At 34.9% G+C, this 21,256-nt stretch overlaps 2 protein-coding genes across 6 annotated transcripts; both read left to right on the top strand.

Annotated features, from left to right (window-relative positions):
• The first annotated feature begins 2,724 nt into the window (after positions 1 to 2,724).
• Positions 2,725 to 9,919, top strand: LOC129318250 (uncharacterized). Of its 5 annotated transcripts, XM_054962928.1 has the most exons (14): positions 3,062 to 3,201; positions 3,415 to 3,761; positions 3,849 to 3,991; positions 4,696 to 4,812; positions 5,494 to 5,608; positions 5,705 to 5,842; positions 6,060 to 6,155; positions 6,298 to 6,411; positions 6,804 to 6,872; positions 7,070 to 7,140; positions 7,257 to 7,350; positions 9,093 to 9,221; positions 9,346 to 9,435; positions 9,580 to 9,919. In XM_054962928.1, the coding sequence occupies exons 3-14, from the start codon at positions 3,966 to 3,968 to the stop codon at positions 9,676 to 9,678; spliced, it is 1,158 nt and encodes a 385-aa protein (XP_054818903.1). In that variant the 5' UTR covers positions 3,062 to 3,201; positions 3,415 to 3,761; positions 3,849 to 3,965; the 3' UTR covers positions 9,679 to 9,919. The 5 variants fall into 5 exon arrangements, 3 of the variants coding, with proteins under 3 accessions (XP_054818901.1, XP_054818903.1, XP_054818904.1); XM_054962926.1 differs by lacking the exon at positions 3,415 to 3,761 and having other exon boundaries at positions 2,726 to 3,201; XM_054962929.1 differs by lacking the exon at positions 3,062 to 3,201 and having other exon boundaries at positions 3,406 to 3,761.
• Positions 9,920 to 12,427: 2,508 nt separating this feature from the next.
• LOC129318656 (uncharacterized) lies at positions 12,428 to 19,804 on the top strand. Its single transcript, XM_054963544.1, has 7 exons — positions 12,428 to 12,905; positions 13,009 to 13,151; positions 13,407 to 13,678; positions 13,817 to 13,971; positions 14,631 to 14,893; positions 15,259 to 15,321; positions 19,405 to 19,804. Exons 1-7 carry the CDS (start codon positions 12,620 to 12,622, stop codon positions 19,654 to 19,656), a joined length of 1,434 nt encoding a protein of 477 aa, XP_054819519.1. The 5' UTR covers positions 12,428 to 12,619; the 3' UTR covers positions 19,657 to 19,804.
• Positions 19,805 to 21,256: the final 1,452 nt, after the last annotated feature.

Here is a 21,256-nt window from a genome sequence, read left to right as displayed (position 1 = left end):
TTCGGTAAAAAATGCCTTACATTTTTAAACGGAAGGAGTAAGTCTCAAATTTAAATTCTATTAATAAAATAATACTTTAAAATATTTATTATATCACTAATAATCTCAATATTTAAATTTATTCAATATAAATTTGTCCCCTTTCAAACTTTTTATTTTGTATTTCGCACCGCTAAAGAGGATAGAAAGCTAAGAAGAAAAATTTAGAGCACTAAAATAACTTTAAAAAGCTTTAAATCGTTCCCAAAATATCCTATTGTGGACTTGGTTCCCAGCTCTCCCTCACTCTTGGCCTCTTCCTCGCGCGCGTTGCGTCTCTAGAGCGAATCAGAAGGAACAGGACGAAGTAAAAGAAGAAAGGGGCAGAATGTGTTTTAGCCTTTATGTTGGATAATCATGTGGGTCCACGTCCTTTTGCTTTATCATCATCGTTTACATCCATGTATATATACTATATGCATCAACTGAAACTAAATGCTTCCTGCCGGTTTCCCTTATTCATCATTATATATATATATATATATATAATATCAATCCCCCCCTTACCGAAACCTGTGGCGCCCTTTTTTTATTCCGTTTACAATTATATACGTACTTTCTTTATTTAAAAATATAAAATATTTTTAATTAAATTTTATCTTTTAATAAAGTAATTATTTATTTTTAAATTAATTATATTTTTTTTATATTTACTCTTATTAAACATTATACAAATAATGTAAAGTCATTATCAATAGAAATATTTAAAAAAAAAAATAATTATACTTTAAAAGATTAAAAATATTTTATATTTTTTAACATTTAACTCTTTAAAAATATTTTATATTTTTTAATGGAAGGAGCATGTTTTATTTATCAATATCTCTTTTTTTTCCCTTATGTACTTATATATATATATATATATATAACTTTAACCTTAAATTATAGCCTAAGTTAAGCCCGATAAACATCTCCTAATTAATTCAACTACTTTAAATTTTTTTCCTATTTTTATTAACTCTAGTTGACTATTTTAAAGTTAAATTGGGATATTGCAGTAGTTCTATGGACACACGTTCATTTAACGCTCATGCATTCATTATCTCGTGGCAAAAGCCATGCTAACATTTAATGGCACAAAGCCACGTAATAATTCAAATGCAATTGTAAGCACTATTATATACAATTATAAATTTTTTGATTATCTTTATTCTTGGGCTATCACTTTAAAAGTTAAATTTAGATTTCTTAAGGGAATTATTTCAAACGTACGCTTCAGGCATAACCAGTCTACAACTACATTCACAAACAACATTAATAATTAATCATCATTAATTAATTCTTAATCATAATTATGGTATAATCCATCGCTGAGTATGATTAAGCATGTTTGAGTTCAAAACTAACTTCAATTAGTTTATTTAACTCCTATTGAGCCTAACAATCACATTCATTAACTCTCATTAGTTTAAATTCATTTTTTTAACATTATGGTTAACTATAAACTTTTCTTTAGTGCATTAAATGCTTTCAATTACTCACACTCAATGTTAGAAATATTAAATAACCCACAAACAATCCATTTAAATTACCTTGATAGCTGTAGCTTAGTTATGAATTTAGACTTTACTGCCTAGAGGCTGTAAACCAAGAAAATAAAGTGAGAAGGAGGTAGGAGAAGAAGAAATGAAGCTTATCCAAGATTGTAGAAGTTTCAAAACACTTTCAAAGCTCACCAACATGAAACCCTAGCAAAGCCGAAGCATTTTCTCATGGCCTCACTCTTAAATTCTCCTATGAAATAAAATCTAATTGTGTTCTATGGATTTTAAATTTTTGTCATGCTCGCCGTAGCAAACATTCCAAAATAAATAGCTTTACTTAAGCCTAATTTATAGGCTCAATTTGGCTTAAAAGTCCGTAAACCCCAATTCTACCCCTCTAAAGGATCCAGTGGACCTAAATGGCTATCCAAACCCAACAATTGACTATTAATTAACCCAACTAATCAATTAATCTACATCTTTAAATTAATTTCAAGATGTGACACAATGCATGGGATCACTCTAGTTATCAATGTTAATGTTGTCTATAGGTGGTTTAATTAATCAATGTAGAAGTAGAAGGATATGAAGAATAGTGAAGGCATATTTTATTGAGGTTAAAAGTCATTTTTAATCCTTCAACTTTATTTGAAAGATTATTGATTATCCTAAATTTAATCATAAGTCAATTTTATCAATCAAAGTTAAAGATTCCCTCCCTTGCCATTTTCTCATTGTTTATTCATTATTAGTGGAGCTCACATTATATTTAATTTTTTTATTATAAAATACTGGATTAAGAATTATTTTTGCCTCTTTACTTTATACCATAAACTCAAAATATTTTATGATAAAAAATATTAAAAAATGGAACATGAGGTTTACTAACAGTGAACAAATGATGAGAAAATAATAAAGCAGTGGGGGAGAAAATTTTTAACATCGTGGGATAATTTTGATTCATATTTAAGTATAGAGTATTAATAACTATTGTGAGAAAAAAATAACCCTGGGCCTATTTTATTCTGGTCTTAGTGGAAAAAAATATTACGGAGAGGCACTTTGGGCGAGCCACGTCTCACGACTCACGGGTGTTGGCAATGGCCAATGGTATGCCAAGTTTGCGACATTCGAATAAAAAAATCCATTAATATATATGTATATGTATATGTGTGTGTGTGTATATATATATATTTTAAGTTGAGCCGTAACTCGGCAGCTGGGCGTCGAGGAGATAAGTGAAGATTGAGGGAAATCAAGGGAAGGCGTAGAAAGGAGTGTCTCTATGTCAATGATGAACACCAGTCTCTATGGTTCGATTGTTCGGCCATCGCCTGTAATTCCCGAGCGATATGTTCCGTGCATTTCTCTCCGAAACCCTAATCGTTTTAGGAAGGAATCCAATTGCATTTCATCTGGACTCAGTATCTCTGCTCTATCACAAGAGCTTGGTCTAGCGTCCTCCGACGACGTTTCGTTGCAAAACCCAGTGATTGAGACCGCAGAACGAGTTCAAGAAGAGCAAAAAGAAGTAGCAACGGCAGCGTCTGATATAGTTAGTGGAGATTCCGGCATAACACCAGAAGATAAAGCTTCCGGCTGGTCGACTAGAACTAAGAAGAAGAAAGAAGAACAGGATAGCTCTGATGATAGGTTCACGATCCGGAATGGAAGGGAGGTCCGTCATCCCTTATTTTTCGTTTTCCTTTTCCATTTTTGTCGCTTGAAGATTCGGTCTCCGAGAGATATTTGTTTTTATCCGTCGCGATGTACTAGATACTTTTTTTTCTTTGCATTCCTCGGAAACTTTCACATTGCTTCTCTCTGCGTTTTCAGCAATTGGCTTAATTGTTAGAGTCGTCATTATGACATGGATTCTCTCGTATTGTAGCCCCATAAATGGGTGAATTTCTCCAGTATGCACCAGGAAGGGAATATTAGACTCACAAGTCATTATATCAAATGTAAAAATCGTCGAATACCTCCTTGAAGTTCACTGGACAAAATTATTGCCTGCTGTCACTTGAGTGGATGCAGAGTGCAGTTGCTCCTTATCTTGCCCTAAGAGGACTGATTTAAATGATAATAGTATGCAAGTTTGTCTCTTAGAAAGGCAAGGAAAATCACAAAAGGTGGCACTGGAAATGCAACATGTTTCTTGTGTATCATAGCGATAGAATTCGGTGCAGTCATTAGTCCTATAGCAAGCAGTGATGTTAATCGAAAAGAAGCAGCAATGTAAAAACTATATTCGCTATAAAAACTACAATCGCTTCCTATTTGCTAAACTGCCGCTGTCTGAATTTTATTTATTTACTGCTTCAGGTTTTTGAAGAAAAAGCCTACCTAGTAGGTGTCCAGTGCAAGGGTGACGCACAGGATTCCTTTGGCATTGAAGAATCCATCAAGGAACTGGCCCAGCTAGCTGACACGGCTGGATTAATGGTTGTTGGCTCTACTTACCAAAAGTAAGTATTTATGTTATAGGTCAATTTTCTTTTTGGTATTTGGCTATAGTTCATTTTGTTAACATAATTTTGCAGTTCATTGGCTTAAATTCAATATATAACCTCGTGTAGAATAGGTTTGTTAGCACTCTTTGCAAACATAAAACATGCTTGGGTGATAATTTTCATGTCAAAGGACTACAAGTGTTTATGGTCATTCAGATAATCTTTCTGACTCTTTACTTAGGAAATTTGAAGTTGAGATCTTATAGATTCTGACCGTGGAGAACTATGTTTCACCTACTAAGAGATTCTTTCGCTGCCTCTTGTCATGGGGGTTTCCCCCCCAATTTCTGCCTCTTGTCTTTTACGCTGCATTTCATTGCTAATTTTTCTTTTTTCTTTTAATTTTCATGAAATAATTCACGTGCAAATTTGCATTCATTACCTTATATGCAATTGTTTTCTTATCCTTCCAAGCCATCTTTTTTGCTATTGTTTTGGCCATTGCTGGGGGACTTGACCCAGGACACCACATCCCAATGATGGAATGCTTGCGCTATGTGAGGAGCATAAAATTGTTGGAAAGCATTGCAGTGATCATCTAACTCACTTAGAGGATTCTTCTTAAAGCCTGCGTGCTAAATGCTGCATGAAAAATGAAATTTGTCTGGTTCCATTTCTTAATTAAAAAAAAAAACATATTATCAGTTCTTAAAATGCAGGCTCACTAAGCCAAACCCCAGAACATACATTGGATCTGGCAAGGTTTCAGAGATTAAGAGCGCAATTCATGCATTGGATGTTGAAACTGTAATCTTTGATGATGAACTGTCAGCTGGGTAAGTGTTTCTTTTCTTTTGTTTTCTATTTTATTTTGGTGCGTGTGTATTCACATCCACATCATCAGAAGGCACCTTCGTGCATAGAATCATGTAGTTTGTAACACTTGACTATTCCATATGTTTTGAAGTTGCCTTGTCTATGCAAAATGACCATGCCAGAGTTGCAAAAATCCAACATTATTAATACTCTTGTTAGTATCTGACTGGAGGTTTTTGGAATCAAAATCTTTCTGTCTACTTGGACCAATGTTGCCCTGGAGATTTTGTTTGAAAGCTTGGTTTGCGTCATGAATGGCCATTGGTAACTTGGAGGTTGTTGGATTTCCAATTGAAAATTAAGGTGGTGGTCAGCATGCTTTAGCTACACTATAGCCTGCATATTCTATCCCTTTATTCATTTCATAGATTCCAATTGTTCTGCACAGCATTATTTTTTCAGTTTTTTTGGATAAACCTCTGTGCATCATTACTTTTATGATCTTATAATTGTTTCTTTTTCTTTTTTCATCTCTTCTTTTATGTTTTCCTTTTTGGCCCTGATTGTGCCAGTCAACTGCACCAAAATGCATTATCTTTTTAGAACTTTTTGGATAATCTAATTGCATGTAAGAAAGATTGCTTTGGAGCTTCTTGCTTCATAAAACTACTAACCTTCCCTCCTCCCCTGAACAATTCTAGGCAATTACGCAACTTGGAAAAGGTTTTTGGTGGAGATGTGAGAGTTTGTGACCGCACTGCCCTCATCCTTGATATATTTAATCAGCGAGCTGCAACTCACGAAGCATCTTTACAGGCAATGACGTGTTTAAGTTTTTTTTTTTTTTGGCTTTTAGTTGTTTTTAGCTGGAAATTTTAAAGTGCTTCTCTGACAATGATATAATCCTTCTAGGTTGCATTGGCGCAAATGGAATACCAGTTACCTCGATTGACAAAAATGTGGACCCACCTTGAGCGTCAAGCTGGAGGACAGGTGAAGGGAATGGGTGAAAAACAAATAGAAGTGGACAAACGTATTTTGCGTAATCAAGTAAGCAGATCATTGCTATTGTCATTTGCTTATCTACAGAAATTTGGTCCATTTTAAGGAACTAGTGCATTATTTATTTTTCTAGAGTTCTATAAACACAAGTTACTCATCTGATCAGTAACAGTTTGGTTGCTTAATTTAGATTTTTTTAAATCTGCAATTTTGCTTTGTGCATCAATCTGGCTGTTATAAGCCACCCGTGCCTTTTCTTTGACAGATTGGTGTCCTTAAGAAAGAGCTAGAAACTGTGAGGAAACATCGGAAGCAGTACCGTAACAGACGAATCTCAGTGCCTGTGCCTGTGGTATCCTTGGTAATTTATTGCCTCTATATAAAAGCCATTTCATGTTAAAGATTTTTGGCTTTGCATCTTGTACATCACGATAATATCTGCTCAAATACGTTGTCATGGTTAAGTGTTTTGGTGTTTGACACATACTTCAATGATACTGTAGGTTGGGTATACCAATGCTGGTAAGAGTACACTTTTAAATCAATTAACAGGAGCAGATGTTCTGGCTGAGGATAAATTGTTTGCAACTCTTGATCCAACTACAAGGAGGGTACAGGTCAGTCAAAATATAACTGGATAATTTTTTCCCCTCCTTTATTTGGAAATACATTTTGTCTCCTTGAAACTACAGCTGAGGTTGGGATAAGTACTTCTCCCCCCAGCTTCCTGTGGTTTTAGTGCCTTTAGGAGCTGTTACTTACACAGATGAGTGTCCTTAGTCTTAGGTTAATAACAGAGGCGGGGTTATCATGGGATTGTGTAACAAGTTCCTAGAGAGACGAAACAAAGGAGTAAGCTTCCTCTGTTGCTGAGCTTTCCTTGACTATCGGATGGCTGAAATTCATCATTTATATGTTTTAAGAAGCTAGTATGCAAGAAAAAAGTCTTCTGCTGTTTAAATTACAGCTCTTTTAACTTGTTATATTTTGTTAATTCAATTTCATCCAGATGAAGAATGGGAAGGAGTTTCTCCTCACAGATACTGTTGGTTTTATTCAGAAATTACCTACTACACTGGTAAGAAGCCCTTCAAGATAAGATAATCTGCCACAGTTCCGTTTGCTGAAGTTGTTTGATAGAAATCATGCTGTTTCTACTTTACATTAATTGTTTATAGGATTCATCACAAAATAAGATTTTTGTTATAAATTTCTAATTCCGCACTATCAAGTAATTCCGGACAGCTTTTGTTGATTTTTCTTCCTTTTCTGTAGGTTGCTGCCTTTAGAGCTACACTGGAGGAGATATCTGAGTCATCCCTTTTGGTGCATGTGGTTGATATCAGGTATATATCAGGAGAACTGTTTGGAGGAACTTTCATACATTAATTAAGAATGTTAATAGAACTTATCATGTTGACCATCATTATTATCTCTCATCAAATATTTTTTTGAAGTTCAGTCATCCCCTGTCAGAACAACAGATAGAAGCTGTGGACAAAGTTCTGTCAGAACTAGACGTGTCTTCAATTCCAAGATTGATAGTCTGGAACAAGGTACAATACATTCTGAACCTATTATTAGATCCTTTACATGGCGTGGCAAGTAAAAGGGGAGTTGAACACTCACACTTGTATGAATACAATACATTCTGAACCTATTATTAGATCCTTTACATGGCGTGGCAAGTAAAAGGGGAGTTGAACACTCACTTGTATGAAGGACTAGATACTGTTCCACCTTATATAGTAATTATGTTTATTTATTATACCCAAGTTACCTTATGTTGTCAATAGTAAGTTATTGGACATCCTTTACAGATCAATTCAAAGGAGGGACTAACATGATTTTTCATGGGTTAAGGGTTATTTTTTCCCCTCAACTTGGCTCGAAAGGTTATTGAGCAATTTAAACTCAACTATAGGTCAAATCTGTCCCTCAATGTTAAAAATTCCTTTTTCCGTCACCCTGCTGTCTTATTCTTGTTTGTTGGGCATTAGTGGGTCTTATAGTTTATTTTTTTAGTATACAGTATTCACTTTCTGCCCTCTTAATAATTTTTTTATACAATATTCACATTTTCTCTCCCCCTTCGTCCCTTTCTCTCTTATCTCTCTTCTTCCCACTCTTCCTGTCTCTCGCTCCCTCTCTCCGCACATGCTCACCATCTTCTGCAACATGTGATGGCAGAGCAACCCCTGGAGTATGGATGAACTAGATCTCTCACTTATGGAATCTTCTCCAGCATCCCCTAGCTCATCGTGGACCAACATTATGGAGGACGACAGTGGTGTTGTTCTTCTGCCAGTAGTGTATTGTGGCAGCTATGGTGGTTTCTCTCCCACTCCTCACTGAACCAGTTCTTGGTCCCCAACTCATGTATGCCCACAAACTCAGAAAGAGCGTGCTTATCAACTTTAGCGGATGACAAGGGTTGGTGGAGCAAGGCAAAGCATGGTGAGGGCATCGCCAGGGAGGAGCCGGGAGGGAAGAACACACACAAGCTGAGACGAGAGATGGGAGGAATCATGGCCTCCTTAATTGGGTTGTGGAAGGTGGCAGTGGAGAGTTTGCTTCTGCTCTTGTCGGCCATCACTCTGTGCGCCACGCTCTTGTAAATCCCATTGCTCAACACCTCCACGTGGTCCCACATGTTCACAAATATAGTATTGTTCTTTGATGGAGGAATCTCCTCCCACTTCCAATCTCTCAAGAATTCAAGACCTGGCACTTGGTCATCCTGCAGCAGTAGGATTATCCCTTCCTGCACCCATAAGAGCTCTCAGTCATGTCACCACTACTTCTGGTTTTTGACATTGAAGTGGGGGGGAGACAGAGAAGAGAGGGAGGAGAAAGATGAGGATGTGCATTACGGGACATCAATTGATTGCTAGAAGAGAAGGTAGAGAGAGAGAGAGAGAGAAATATTTTTGATATTATGAAAATGTAAAAAACGATGGGACCTACTATTTAATATTTTATAAGAAAAAATATTAAAAAAAAAAAGATGTGAGACCCACATAATGGGGAAATAACATCAAGGGTATCATGGATTGCAATTCTATTGCAATTCTATTGTTGAAAGACAGAATTGATCCATAGTTATTATGTTCAGGATGCCCAATGATCTTTTGGATAAAGTTGAAGGGCAAAAATAACTCTTTAACTCATTTTTCATTAAGGGATTAAAAGGGTATCTTTAATGTTAAGTTTTCATGCTATCATTTAGATTAAGAGCATCAGGAAATTATTTAACCAGAATGCTTTTGAACTGATTTCAGAATATAATGCACTGCAGGTGGATAAGGCCAGTGATCCCCAGAAAATCAGGCAAGAAGCTGAGAAAAGAGAAGATGTGGTATGCATGTCTGCTTTGAACGGGGATGGCCTACCTGAATTCTGCAATGCAGTTCAAGAAAGACTGAAGGTGCCGAATTGAAGTCTATATTTGCATACAACCCACCTTGTTAGTTTTCACTTGTTGATATCTCGAGGTGCATTTCTTTGGAACTAATTACTTGTGCTGCGAAAACGTTTTTGTTCTATAACAGGATTCCATGGTATGGGTGGAAGCGTTGCTCCCATTTGATAGAGGGGACCTTCTTAGCACAATACATCAAGTTGGAATGGTTGAGAAATCTGTAAGTAAACGTCCCTCGCCGTTCCCAATTGGCAACTGATGGTCAATGTGAACTTTGGCTTTTCTTTTGAATTTGAAGATTGCAGATCATTCCCCCATATAATGGTTTTCTTCGTTTTTTGTTTTGCTTTCTTGTAATATGTAGGAATATACAGCGCAAGGAACATTTATCAGGGCACATGTGCCCCTCCGTTTTGCAAGATTGCTTACACCTATGAGGCAACTATGTGCATCCCGACCTTAACTCTCCAAAATAATTACGCTGAAGTGTTTAAAATAGCCATACTATTTGCTTTATATTATAATCTGTAAATGGCCTTGGTGATTGGGAGTTGCATTCGGCGGACCCTCGAAGTTGTAGATATGCATTTCTTGTATCATGTTTGCTTAATCATTTGAAAGTGAAAACATCTGAGAAATGGTGAAACGTGCGGATGTCTCCTTTCAACTTTGAAAGGATGTAAATTTATACGTCTTCATCTGAATTTATCTCTTAACTAGTCTCTGCTAACCATCTTCCGCTTCAAAGTGGCCTCTAAACACGAAGGGTCCCCCCCGGGGGAGGGGGGGTTGCATGTTCTGTGCCACTTAAATGTGACTCGTTTGTCATGGAAGCGGCTGTTAAAATTTATAATTACCAAAATGTTTATACAAATATATTCTTCTAGAGAAAAAGGGGAATATATCTATTTTTTTTTTAATGAAAAGAGGAGCTATCATTGATCAGTGAATCAATATAGAAAAAGTCAGAAAAACAAGTTGTACTTGCAAATCCTTCCACTATTGCATATGTTATTATTTTGAATAGTACAATGTAAATATGTATTTGCATCTAGCCATACAAATTGGATTTTTTCCCAACTAGTAATATAAATAATGAGATTATATATATAATTTATTTTCTTACCTTATGTTATTTTCTAATTTTTCTTCAACATTGAAAAAATTATAAAATTAAAACCACCCACACCTTGTATTAGCTAAATTATATGAATTGAGCTAGGACTGTGCAATAGGCGAGATGGGCTGGCTTGAAAGACTACTCGTAGCCCATCCCATTTTGCACAAAATGAGTTGGCCCAACCCATACCTGTACATAGGCCATTTAAAAATGGACTGAGTGGGTTAATATGGGTTTTGGGTTGCTCAGCCTGTTTTGTGATAGTCTTTTTTAAAGAAAAAAGAGGAGGAGGAGGACTTGCTTTTCAAATTTAAATTATGCTACACTTCTAATTCTACCAAATAACAATTCAAACGTCATCATCAAAGGAAACAACCTCAAACATTACAAATAATTTTGGGAATGTTTACAAATGAGAGAATCATGGAGAAAATTAAGTTGAATTTAAAGTTGCAGACAATCATACAAGCAATCCCAGAAGTAGAGAGACCTTGCTTGCTTGAGAGAGAGAAAAAAAAAAGCACCAAGAATCAGTGTTATATATTGTTGTTTCTTTAATTATATATATAATTAATAAAGGAGGAGGAAGGGACGAATCCAACGTGGAGGCCTGGAGGGTTGAACTAGTTAAGTGTGGATATGTTATTTTACCTAGAGAAGGAGGGAGATTCGCATAATATACAACAATAAAAGGGATATATTTGAAAATAAATAACATAATTGAAAAAGGGGAGTTCTTATTACAGGCATCCGTATTTTCTCCCTCTCCCGCATATATAATCATTAATAGGCATCCCCTATCACGCTGGAGTTCAAAACTTACCTGGTTCAAGAGGGAGCGGCTTCAGGGTTCAAAACTTCATATCTGTTGGTGAATAGAAAGCACTGATGAGAGGGAGACAATACGAGACAAGAGGAGGAGAGCATTGGAGATGGCCACAAACCACTGACTAACCAAAGAAGCATGGACTCTGAGAGAAGAAGCACAAACTCAAGAGACTGGAGAGATGATAACGACTAGAGACTTGACAGATGAGCTCGAGCGACGCTAATGATGCTGGGCGAGTGAGAGCAGATGAGGTTATGAGGGTTTTAGGCTGAAACGCAACATGAGAAGGGAGATAAAAGACAAAGTGAAGAAACACAGCGTGTAAAGGAAAGGGAATTACAGTTTTTTTTAGCATATATATGAGCTATACGGCCGGGAAGGGCAGCCTCCGTCCCACTCGTATGTATTAAAACAGGCTAGTCTGTAAAATTAGCCTGCCCATTTTTCTCTCTCAACGGGTAGGTTTTAACTTGCCCATTTAATCCAGGTATGAGCAGGTTTGGCAGGTCACGGATTATTTGCTCACCTCTAAATTGAACTTATCCTCCATCATCCATTATCGCTAAGGCCTCCTTACTTGGACTAATTATTAGAAGTTGAAGTTAAATTGTGCTTGTTAGCTTAGTGTCACATAAGTTTTTTTGTAAGTGAGAAGTCGTGGATTGATTTCATTTTTAATCTTAAGTTATTGATGTATGCCCTTCTAGTTTTTTTTAAAAAAAGTTGAATTGATATTAGGTATTCACGTATGTCTGAATTTAACTTTGCCAGTTTTACATATTCTACATTTTGGTTGGATCCATTGGTTTATGTATTTTTTTTTTAGTACCTTTCTGTGACACATCCCTCGACTCATTAAAAAAATTAGATATGGAAAAATAATGTGAAAATTTTGAAAAAAAGTTATTGAGATTTGAGGAAACAATCTATTTGTTATATCTATAATTCTATATTTTTAAAGGACATTTCACAATTTAGTTTATAACCTTGATATTCTTCTGGCCATACACTATAAAATAATGCATTAAAAGACTTTAGCCCTTGGAGAATGTTAGTTAGATGCGCCTGTTTTACGTTTTGTTTTTTGTAGTTGCACTAGCGTTAATTTGAAGCCCAGTTTACCAAAAAGAGGAATATGTATCCCCGTGGCCGTGGCCGTGGCCGTAGGCCCTGACACCGGCCCAAAAAGGGGGCAAACAACAAAGAAAAAGTAAAGTTTATCCAACAAAAAAAAAAAACGAAGAAAAACTAAAAACTGAAGGCTGAAGTCCTGAGGACCTGAGCCACCCTTCTGTTTCTCACCGATCTATCCTCAGCTGGCGCGGTAATCTCTCGTTTCTCATTACTCAGACTCAAGAGGCAGAGCAGATGCTATTTGAGTATCGAGGATTCAGATTGTAACCGGGAACCCTAGAAATGCGAAGTTAGGGATTCAAAAGCTCAAGTGGTAGAATAATGGTGAAGCAATCCAACGCCTTGATGGCAATGCCGAAGAACAAGTGGCCATTGCTACTATTGGTATTGTTTTCTCTTTCAACGGTGATGGTGGTCTTCTTGAGAGCCACATCTGATTCCTGCAACAGGAGCACTGGCAATAGCACTGAACAGCTTGGATCAGAAGATGATCAAGGAAAGGCTCCCGTTCACACTACCGTCCAAGTCGGAAATTCGGCACCAAGTCCTTTGGAATTCATGAAGTCTAAACTTGTTCTCATGGTTTCGCACGAGCTCTCTCTTTCAGGTCCTTACTGAAATCTCATCTTCACGTTCGATTTTGGCAGTACTAAAAATACAATTTACTTAATATGGATTCTTCTCCTCGTTTTGAAAAAAAAAAAATGCAGGAGGGCCTCTATTGTTAATGGAGTTAGCATTTTTGTTGAGGGGCGTTGGTTCTGACGTTGTTTGGATCACTTATCAGAAACCTGCAGAACCTGACGAGGTGATTTACAGTTTAGAGAATAAGATGTTGGACAGAGGAGTGCAGGTGATCTTAACTCATTCTTTTTTTGTTTTGTAGATTACTATTTCTTTTTGGCCACAGACAAAAAAGACCACTATTTCCTCGTCCTTCCGCTTGTCATTGCTCTACGGTTTTGCTTGGGTTTAAATATTTGCTTAATCATTGCTTTTTTAGAATATTTGCTTAATCACCAATGAGAAACGACATGAATGGTATTCTATATCTCAGTGGTTAAGGCCTTCTAAGCCCCTCTTTTATGTTGTGTTTGACTTCTGATAGGTCTTCCCTGCCGATGGTGAAAAGGCTATAGATACAGCTCTTAAAGCCAATCTGGTCATTTTAAATACTGCTGTATCTGGGAAGTGGCTGGATGCTGTTTTAAAGGAAAAAGTTCCCAATGTTCTTCCAAAGGTTTTATGGTGGATTCATGAAATGCGAGGGCATTATTTCAAAGTGGAATATGTTAAGCACCTCCCTTTTGTTGCAGGTGCCATGATTGATTCACACGTAACTGCAGAATTATGGAAGAATAGGACTAGGGAGCGTTTAGGGTATCTTTCCAGTATCTTACAACGTGATTCTAAATTCAGTTCCCTTCATGTTTTGTGTAATAATGATGTTGTGGTCTATATTGTTGTGCTTTTCTTTATCTATCTTATTTTTTTGCTTGCACTGGTCCCATTCTGTAGGATCAAAATGCCTGAAGCTTATGTTGTGCATCTCGGAAATAGCAAGGAACTGATGGAAGTTGCTGAAGATGGTGTAGCAAAGAGGGTTCTTCGTGAGCATGTCCGGGAATCTTTGGGAGTGAGAAGTGATGATATACTTTTTGCCATCATAAATAGTATGCTTTCCTACTTGATATTTACTACTGATACTCAATTGATATGGTAATGTAATTCATAGCTTGATTGACATCTTTTGCTTGTCCTTTCTTTTGTTAAATGGAAGAAGGAGAAGCAAAATGGCAGAAAGAAACTCAAATTTGTTGTTTGCCTGCCAGAAACAAGGTTTAACATAAATTCAATGACTTCTTTCTAGCAGAACTTGTTCTAAATTTACCTTATCAGTTATCACTTGTATTTGTTTGTCAGCCTTATTTTTTACTGGTCTGAAAAATATTAGCTAGACACAATCATAAATTCAATTCACATAGGGTGCATTGGACTCCTTTGATATGACCAAGGAACCCATTTTTGGGCAATATCTATTGTACTCTTGTAATCATTAACCAACAGGCGGCAGCTGCTATCATTCTTTAGTACTTTTTTAAAAAATGGGACACCAGGTTATTTTTCATCCCATTCTATGTATGAAATGAGCCTAACTGTGGAATGAGAGAGTTGAAGTTAGGGCTGTGGAAACAGGATGTGATACTATTGCACCAATTTCTATTATGTAATAGATTACAGTTTCTAATTAGATTTAGTGCATGCCTTGAGTCCTTCCATTTATATTGTCTCCTTTTGCTAAAAGCTTATAATTGGCATGATATGATTACAGGTGTTTCACGCGGTAAAGGGCAGGATCTATTTCTTCGTTCCTTCTATGAAAGTCTGAAACTGATCCAGAAGAAGAAACTACAGGTGCCAGCACTGCATGCTGTAGTTGTGGGGAGTGATTTTGGTGCACATACAACATTAGAACTAGAACTGCGAAAATATGTGGTAGAGAAAAAGATTCAGGATCGTGTTCACTTTATTAACAAAACCTTGACGGTGGCTCCTTACCTGGCTGCTATTGATGTTCTTGTTCAGAATTCTCAGGTATTTTCTAGTAATATGCATTATTAAGTTGAGTAGGAAACAAAAAAATGTGTTACATTCTATCATTTCACAACATGGGAATTGCTTCTTGACCAAATGATTTTTCTGCTCATAGTGAGAATTTTGGTTGCAAATTTATTTGTTTTGGCTTCCATAAGGTATTAATACAAACTGCAGTAAAGGACCCACCAAAAAAAAAAAAGAGATGATATTAGTGTTTGATGCCCCTTGTGTAACACCATGAAGCATTCTGAAGAACACTAATCAGATTTCTGTGATTATAATGGTCTTGGAATCAATTTTGCTTCCAAAAAATTAGATATCTTAATCTTGAAATTTTAACATGAGCTTTCTCTTCGTTTCAGGGAAGGGGGGAATGTTTTGGGAGGATAACCATTGAAGCAATGGCCTTTCGCCTGCCTGTACTGGTATGTACTTAAGTTCCTTACTTTTGGCAGGGTTTCATCTGCCTAAAGTGTCGGAATTGTCTATCTGCTTTGTTACCCGTTTTGTTTGGTGCCAAAGACTTTGCTTTATTTATTATTTTTTTGCCACATTCAATTCAAGATCCTTTTTAGGTCATGGTACGTAATTAGTATGGTATATTTTGTGACATATATGTTCAAATTTAATTTTGAGTCATGCTATATTTTGTGAATTGTGAGATATAAAGTTTAAATTATATTTTTAGTAAATCTTTAGGTGGTTTTGTTACATATTCTTCGCTGCATGATTAAAATAAATATAATAATAATGCACATTATATCTTATGTCACTTTCTTTGGTACATGAATTTGAAATTTTTTTAATTTGATGATGTTTTGTGCTAATTATAATAGGGTTAGCTTAAAATTAGTAAATGTACTTAGAGACACCAGTAAATAATTATGTATTCAAAATACTAATTATTAAGTGAAAACTTGGAAGTGTGTGGGATTTTAGTAATAAATTATTCGAAATATTCCAAGTGTCAAACCCACAAAGAAGGTGCGCTTTTACTAATGCAAATAATTAGTAGTTCAAAAAAAATAGATAAAATCAATTATTTGATGAGAGTAAAAGAAAAAAAGAAGAAGGGAGAAATAATGATGAGGAAAACATAATCATTTGAAGCATTGGAGGTTTAAGATTCACCTTAAAGGTTGCTAGTTTTTACCCTTTAAATTGACTCTTTAAACAATTATTGTGACAGTTATTCATAAAGGATTCCAATATTCTCTCAAATTATTAGTCCTTTTTTAATTTGTGTTGAATTCGTCCCCACGATACCCAATCAACTGATTAAACTATGAAGTTATAGTTTAACTCACCATAAATTTTTAGAACTATCCTTAGTCTGGTTATTTGTGTTTATTTTTTAGATTTAAGTTCTCTCTTCACCTCTCAATCCATCAAGATTACCTATAAATTTGATTTAATGGTGGCTAGTCATGAAATCAATATAAAGAACAAGAGAAATATAGATAATTAGAAAGAGCAAAATATATTCACAAATATAAATGCAGAGTCAAAACAAAAAGAAAAAAGAAAAAGAAAAATGGCTCCCCGGTTGTACTACATCCCTACCTCGATTAGGTAATTTAGAAACACATAATAAAATTAATAAATAACACTGTTTTAAAATCTCCAATCATGATAAATGATCACAGAAAAAATTAAAAAGTAGAAAAGAAATAATTAAAATATGTAGAACTCCTTAATTATCTCCCACTCAGCCTTCAGGATGCTTTTATGGGCTACAAATGTTATAGAGCTCCTCCCTTGATTCCTAATTGATGTGAGACTCTCATATACACACACACACATACACACACTCCTCTAATCTTATTTAAAAGTTACTTTCAACATGTCTCACTAGAATCAAGAAAAACCTTAAAATTTATTAACTTTATCTAAAAATTTAATAAGTTTTTAACTTTACCCCTTATTAAATATACATGCTTTAACAATACATTTTCTTTCTCCAACATTCAGTGGAGAATAAAAGGGAAAATTTATAATGAAAATTTATTGATGTGATTTATAAATAAGATCAAAAATAAAATCTTCTCTTTCTGCCCTATAAATAGGACTAGAGAGAGTATATATGTGTGTGTGATCCAATGCTGCTTGACCTGCATTTTTTCTTTGTTTTATTTTATTTTCTCTTCAATTATTCAATTCTCCTGATGCAGCTCCTATTCCCCTTTTATAATATATATATATATATATATATAATATTAAAGCTTATTTTCTTTTCTTCTCTCTTTTTGTTTGTTTTATACTTTTTCTCCACAATATAAAGAAAGAATGATATGAATAGATTTTATAGCGAAATTCTTTCTTATCCTATAATTAAGTGCTAAGAGGAAAATATATAAATATTAATTAAATAGATATGAAATCTTAATAAATTTAATCAAATATAAATCAAAATTAATACCTATTTAACTATAAAATGTGCGTTTATCATGAAACCAGAATTAATTTAGCACTTTGCTAGAAATGAGTAGATTTGTTTGGTAAAAGGCATGTGAGAAAAATGTCACTTAGGAATACATTGCTTAAGTTAAATTTAGGAAGAATGAATGGATGCAAATGCACATACGTGATTGAGGTGAGCTCACTTGCAAATGGCTGAAAATGAGTTGCAAATTGTGGAAGCCAGTTGCAAATGTAGAAAGATCACTTGCATATGAGTTATAAATTGTGGAAACTTTCTAAATTCTGGAAGTTTGGCTGCAAATGTTGCAAGTTCGTTGTAAATGGGGAAAATGATTTGCAAATTATTTGTAAATTGAGGAAGTTCTAGAAATCCTAGAAGTTTAATTTAAAACTGATTTGCAACTAATCTTCCATTATTTACAACTGAACTTACAACATTTGTAATTGAGCTTCCAGGACTTTAATGACTTTCAAAATTTATAACTCATTTGCAACTTATCTTCCTATATTTGCAACTAACTTTTTGCAATTTGCAACTCATCCTCCTGTATTTGCAACTAAGCAATATGTCAACTGTATAAGGGCGTTTTCATCCATTTATTTCTTTTTTAAAACTTTAGTCCTTCTTAGTAATTTTAAAAATCCATTGTCCTGTATAATGATCAATTACCATGGTCCTTATGTCAATCCTCCCTTGAATTTACTTTCATTCAATCCTCCCCTTACTCTCCATAAAAGGTTTTGGCCAAGTTGCATACAAGTATAACCCTTCAACACAGGTTTTTCAGCAGTTTACTCCTTGTACTGAAAAGCTTGACAAGTAGCACCCCCTCTACACACAGTTTGGTGCAATCTACCACGGATGTTAGGTGCCATTTGAGGATTAATGAACATCTCCCCATTTCCGCACTTTCATCCCACCCCAACCCCCCCAAAAAAAAAACCCATTTTTTTTTTCTTGAAAAGAGCTCCTACTACAATTTCACTATATATTCCAATCAAATCTCAAAACTTCAACACAATTAGACTTGAAAACATAGTCAATTCAGAATGTAGAAGGGATTTCAGTTTGACCAGAATCTCATGAACTTTTGTCCGCGAATATAATGGGGGGGTTTTACATGCTTTCCAGAATATAATGTTGGTTGGGCTCCTTCCATCCAAACTTAGAAACTGGAAATGGGAATATTGGGAGAAATGGGTTTTTCTTGGTCAGAAAAATGTTTTCCAAAATATAATGTTTGATGTGCTCTTCATTATAACTTTGAATCATTGTATTTTGCTCAAGTTTTGTTATAGATCCCGACATTTTTGCTTGTCAAGCCTTCCAGTACAGGGAGGTGAACTCCTGAAAATGTTGAAGGTTATATTTGTATGCAATTTGGCCAAAATCTTTTATGGAGAGTAAGGGAAGGATTGAGATGAAAGTAAATTCAAGGGAGAATAGACACAAGGAACATGGTTGTTAATCATTATAAAGGATAATGGACATAAGAACACCAAAAAAAAAAAAAAGTGTAAGGACTTATAACAATGTTCAAGCAAAATGTAGGGACTCAAAATTATATTTTTTTTAAAGTTTAACATAGCATGGGTTGGAGGAATACAGAAGATGGCAGGGAGATAGTGCTATATTTCTTCCATAAACAAACCGTCTTAACTGCACAATATGAGACCATGCTATTTTAATTTTGCATTATTTTCTGCAGATATTGGTAATTTCAAATTGTAAATGAGATGATAACTAGATTTTGGTTTATGATGTGATACCCATTACCTTTTTTTTTTTTTTTTGGGTCTGCCATTCGAACTTGCAATCTGTGGGCTAAGTGTGCAGCACACTAACCAACAAGCGGCAAGTTTTCATGGCTGATGCCCATTACTTTTAACGTTGTTGTGAATAATATAGTTACAGGTTATCGCATATTTTTTGTTTCTTACTGTAAAAACAATTACCAGCCAACCTTTTTTACAGACTCTTAACTCTATACGTTATCACCACATGTTGGGATTATATGCATTTGTGTTTGTGCTGGTTTCTTAATCATATAATTTTTTTTTTTTCCTTCAATGGAAACAAATGCCAGGGCACTGCTGCTGGGGGGACGATGGAGATTGTGGTAAATGGGACAACCGGTTTGCTGCATCCCGTTGGAAAAGAAGGCGCGATGCCTCTTGCAAATAACATCGTAAAATTGGCAACTCATGTTGAGAGGAGGCTGACCATGGGAAAGAAAGGTTATGATAGAGTGAAGGAGGTGTTCATGGAGCGGCATATGGCGCATAGGATTGCTTTGGTTTTGAAGGAAATTTTGCGGAAGGCCAAGAGGCACAATTGACCGGTTTCGATATTTAGCTCTTGAATTGTGAATTAAACTCCACAAAAAAAAAAATGTTCTGGTGATTGTATGCTTTTTATGGCCTTTGTGCCACATGTTGGAAAATTTTTCAGTGTGTGCTGTATAGATTTGTTATACGATTCGATTACTTTCCTGAGGCTGCAGAGGATTCTTTTCTTGCTCGTTGACGGTGATGACCTGGGTCTTGAGTTACCTTTGCCAGGGATTATCAAAATAATATTACCTCAGAAGTTAGCTTTCGGCTTTCTGGAAGCGGAGCGCCCAGAATATTCAATCCGCTAAGCTAATGCTCTTCTGATTCTTTTTATAAATTTTTTTTATCAATCTTATTAATATCAATGTAAAGAAAAGTAAAAAAAAAATAAAAGTATGAAAGATTTTAAATATGTTTTTATATAATAAATTTAAAAAATAATGTTATATTGTTTCTTTCCCCTTTTAAGAGGTAATTTCAAAAATAATTTTTAAATCTCACTTAAAAAGTTGTGTTATGACTTATAAATGAAATTAGTTAGATTTTTTAAAATGTGTTTTATAAATGAAATCGGAGGGAGTAAAAGATTAGCATGATGAACTCGAACCTGAGCATCAAGAGATTAGAGTAGGCGAATCGATACGATTGAAAAAAATAATTTATTATGGGATTAAATTTAAATCAATTTTTATTTACTTGTTACCCGCTGGCGACATTCACTTGTCAATTGTAATATGCCGGATTTATCAAAACTTCACAAGAAAAATAAATTAAAATAAAACATTACAATTAGAGCTGCTCTGTTACTTTTATTGAAGGATTAATAGGTAAAAATGTCTAACTTTTTCTTCAAGAATGCTTCACACTCTAAACTATTTTTAGAGCATTTTTGCTTTAAACTTTTCAAAAAATGAGCATTTTTATCCCTTCATTTTATATAAAAAACATTGACTATTAAAGTTTAGTTTAACCAAAGATTAAATGACATAGTTGTCCTGAAATTTTTTCCTTAGGGGCACTAGATATTTTAAACTTATGTTTGAAGCTTACTTGTTTCGAAAGTTTTAAAAAAAGAGCAATTTTGCCCTGCAGTTCCAAATTATCTAAACCCATACCTATATTTAAAAATAATCAACTGTTCGTGAGTCAATCTATATAAATTAAGTTATGTGAAAATTCTCTTCTTTTATATTTGACAATTTCACTCTCACTTAACTATGACAATTTTTCGGACTCTAACTTTGACTTTGATGCTTCTAAGAAATTTATAGCATCAAACTTGACCATGGTAGCAAATACAAAAACAATAGCTTGAATGTTACATGGAGAGTATGTGGCAAGTCAGGGGAGGGCGAAAGCAATTTAGGAGAAGTTAAGAATAATGGATTTACTTTTAATGGATAAAGCAAGAATGTTGTAGGCTTGTGCGACCAATTCTGGAAAATAAAAGTGTCAAGCCAAATGCAAAACTTTTTATGAGGTTCGCAAATCTTAGATATCTATTTTTTCTAACTTCAAATTTACACTTCAATTTATGATAATGTGGGAGCTTCTTGGTAGAATAAGAGCAAGAGGAGGAAGAATGAAAGGCAAAATTGCTCTATT

The sequence above is a fragment of the Prosopis cineraria genome, unplaced genomic scaffold (genome assembly GCF_029017545.1).
Source record: "Prosopis cineraria cultivar Desert tree isolate PC_DT_omini unplaced genomic scaffold, ASM2901754v1 PC8, whole genome shotgun sequence".
In the NCBI taxonomy this organism is placed as follows: domain Eukaryota; kingdom Viridiplantae; phylum Streptophyta; class Magnoliopsida; order Fabales; family Fabaceae; genus Prosopis; species Prosopis cineraria.
This window is presented reverse-complemented; position numbering and strand designations above follow the sequence as displayed.

Coding starts and splice junctions, on each gene's coding strand:
- LOC129318250 (XM_054962926.1), top strand. CDS start 2,809: ATGTCAATGATGAACACCAGTCTCTATGGTTCGATTGTTCGGCCATCG. Junction 3,992..4,695: donor GTTGGCTCTACTTACCAAAA/GTAAGTATTTAT, acceptor CTTAAAATGCAG/GCTCACTAAGCCAAACCCCA. Junction 5,609..5,704: donor CTCACGAAGCATCTTTACAG/GCAATGACGTGT, acceptor TAATCCTTCTAG/GTTGCATTGGCGCAAATGGA.
- LOC129318656 (XM_054963544.1), top strand. CDS start 12,620: ATGGTGAAGCAATCCAACGCCTTGATGGCAATGCCGAAGAACAAGTGG. Junction 12,906..13,008: donor GCACGAGCTCTCTCTTTCAG/GTCCTTACTGAA, acceptor AAAAAAATGCAG/GAGGGCCTCTATTGTTAATG. Junction 13,679..13,816: donor AGGACTAGGGAGCGTTTAGG/GTATCTTTCCAG, acceptor CCCATTCTGTAG/GATCAAAATGCCTGAAGCTT.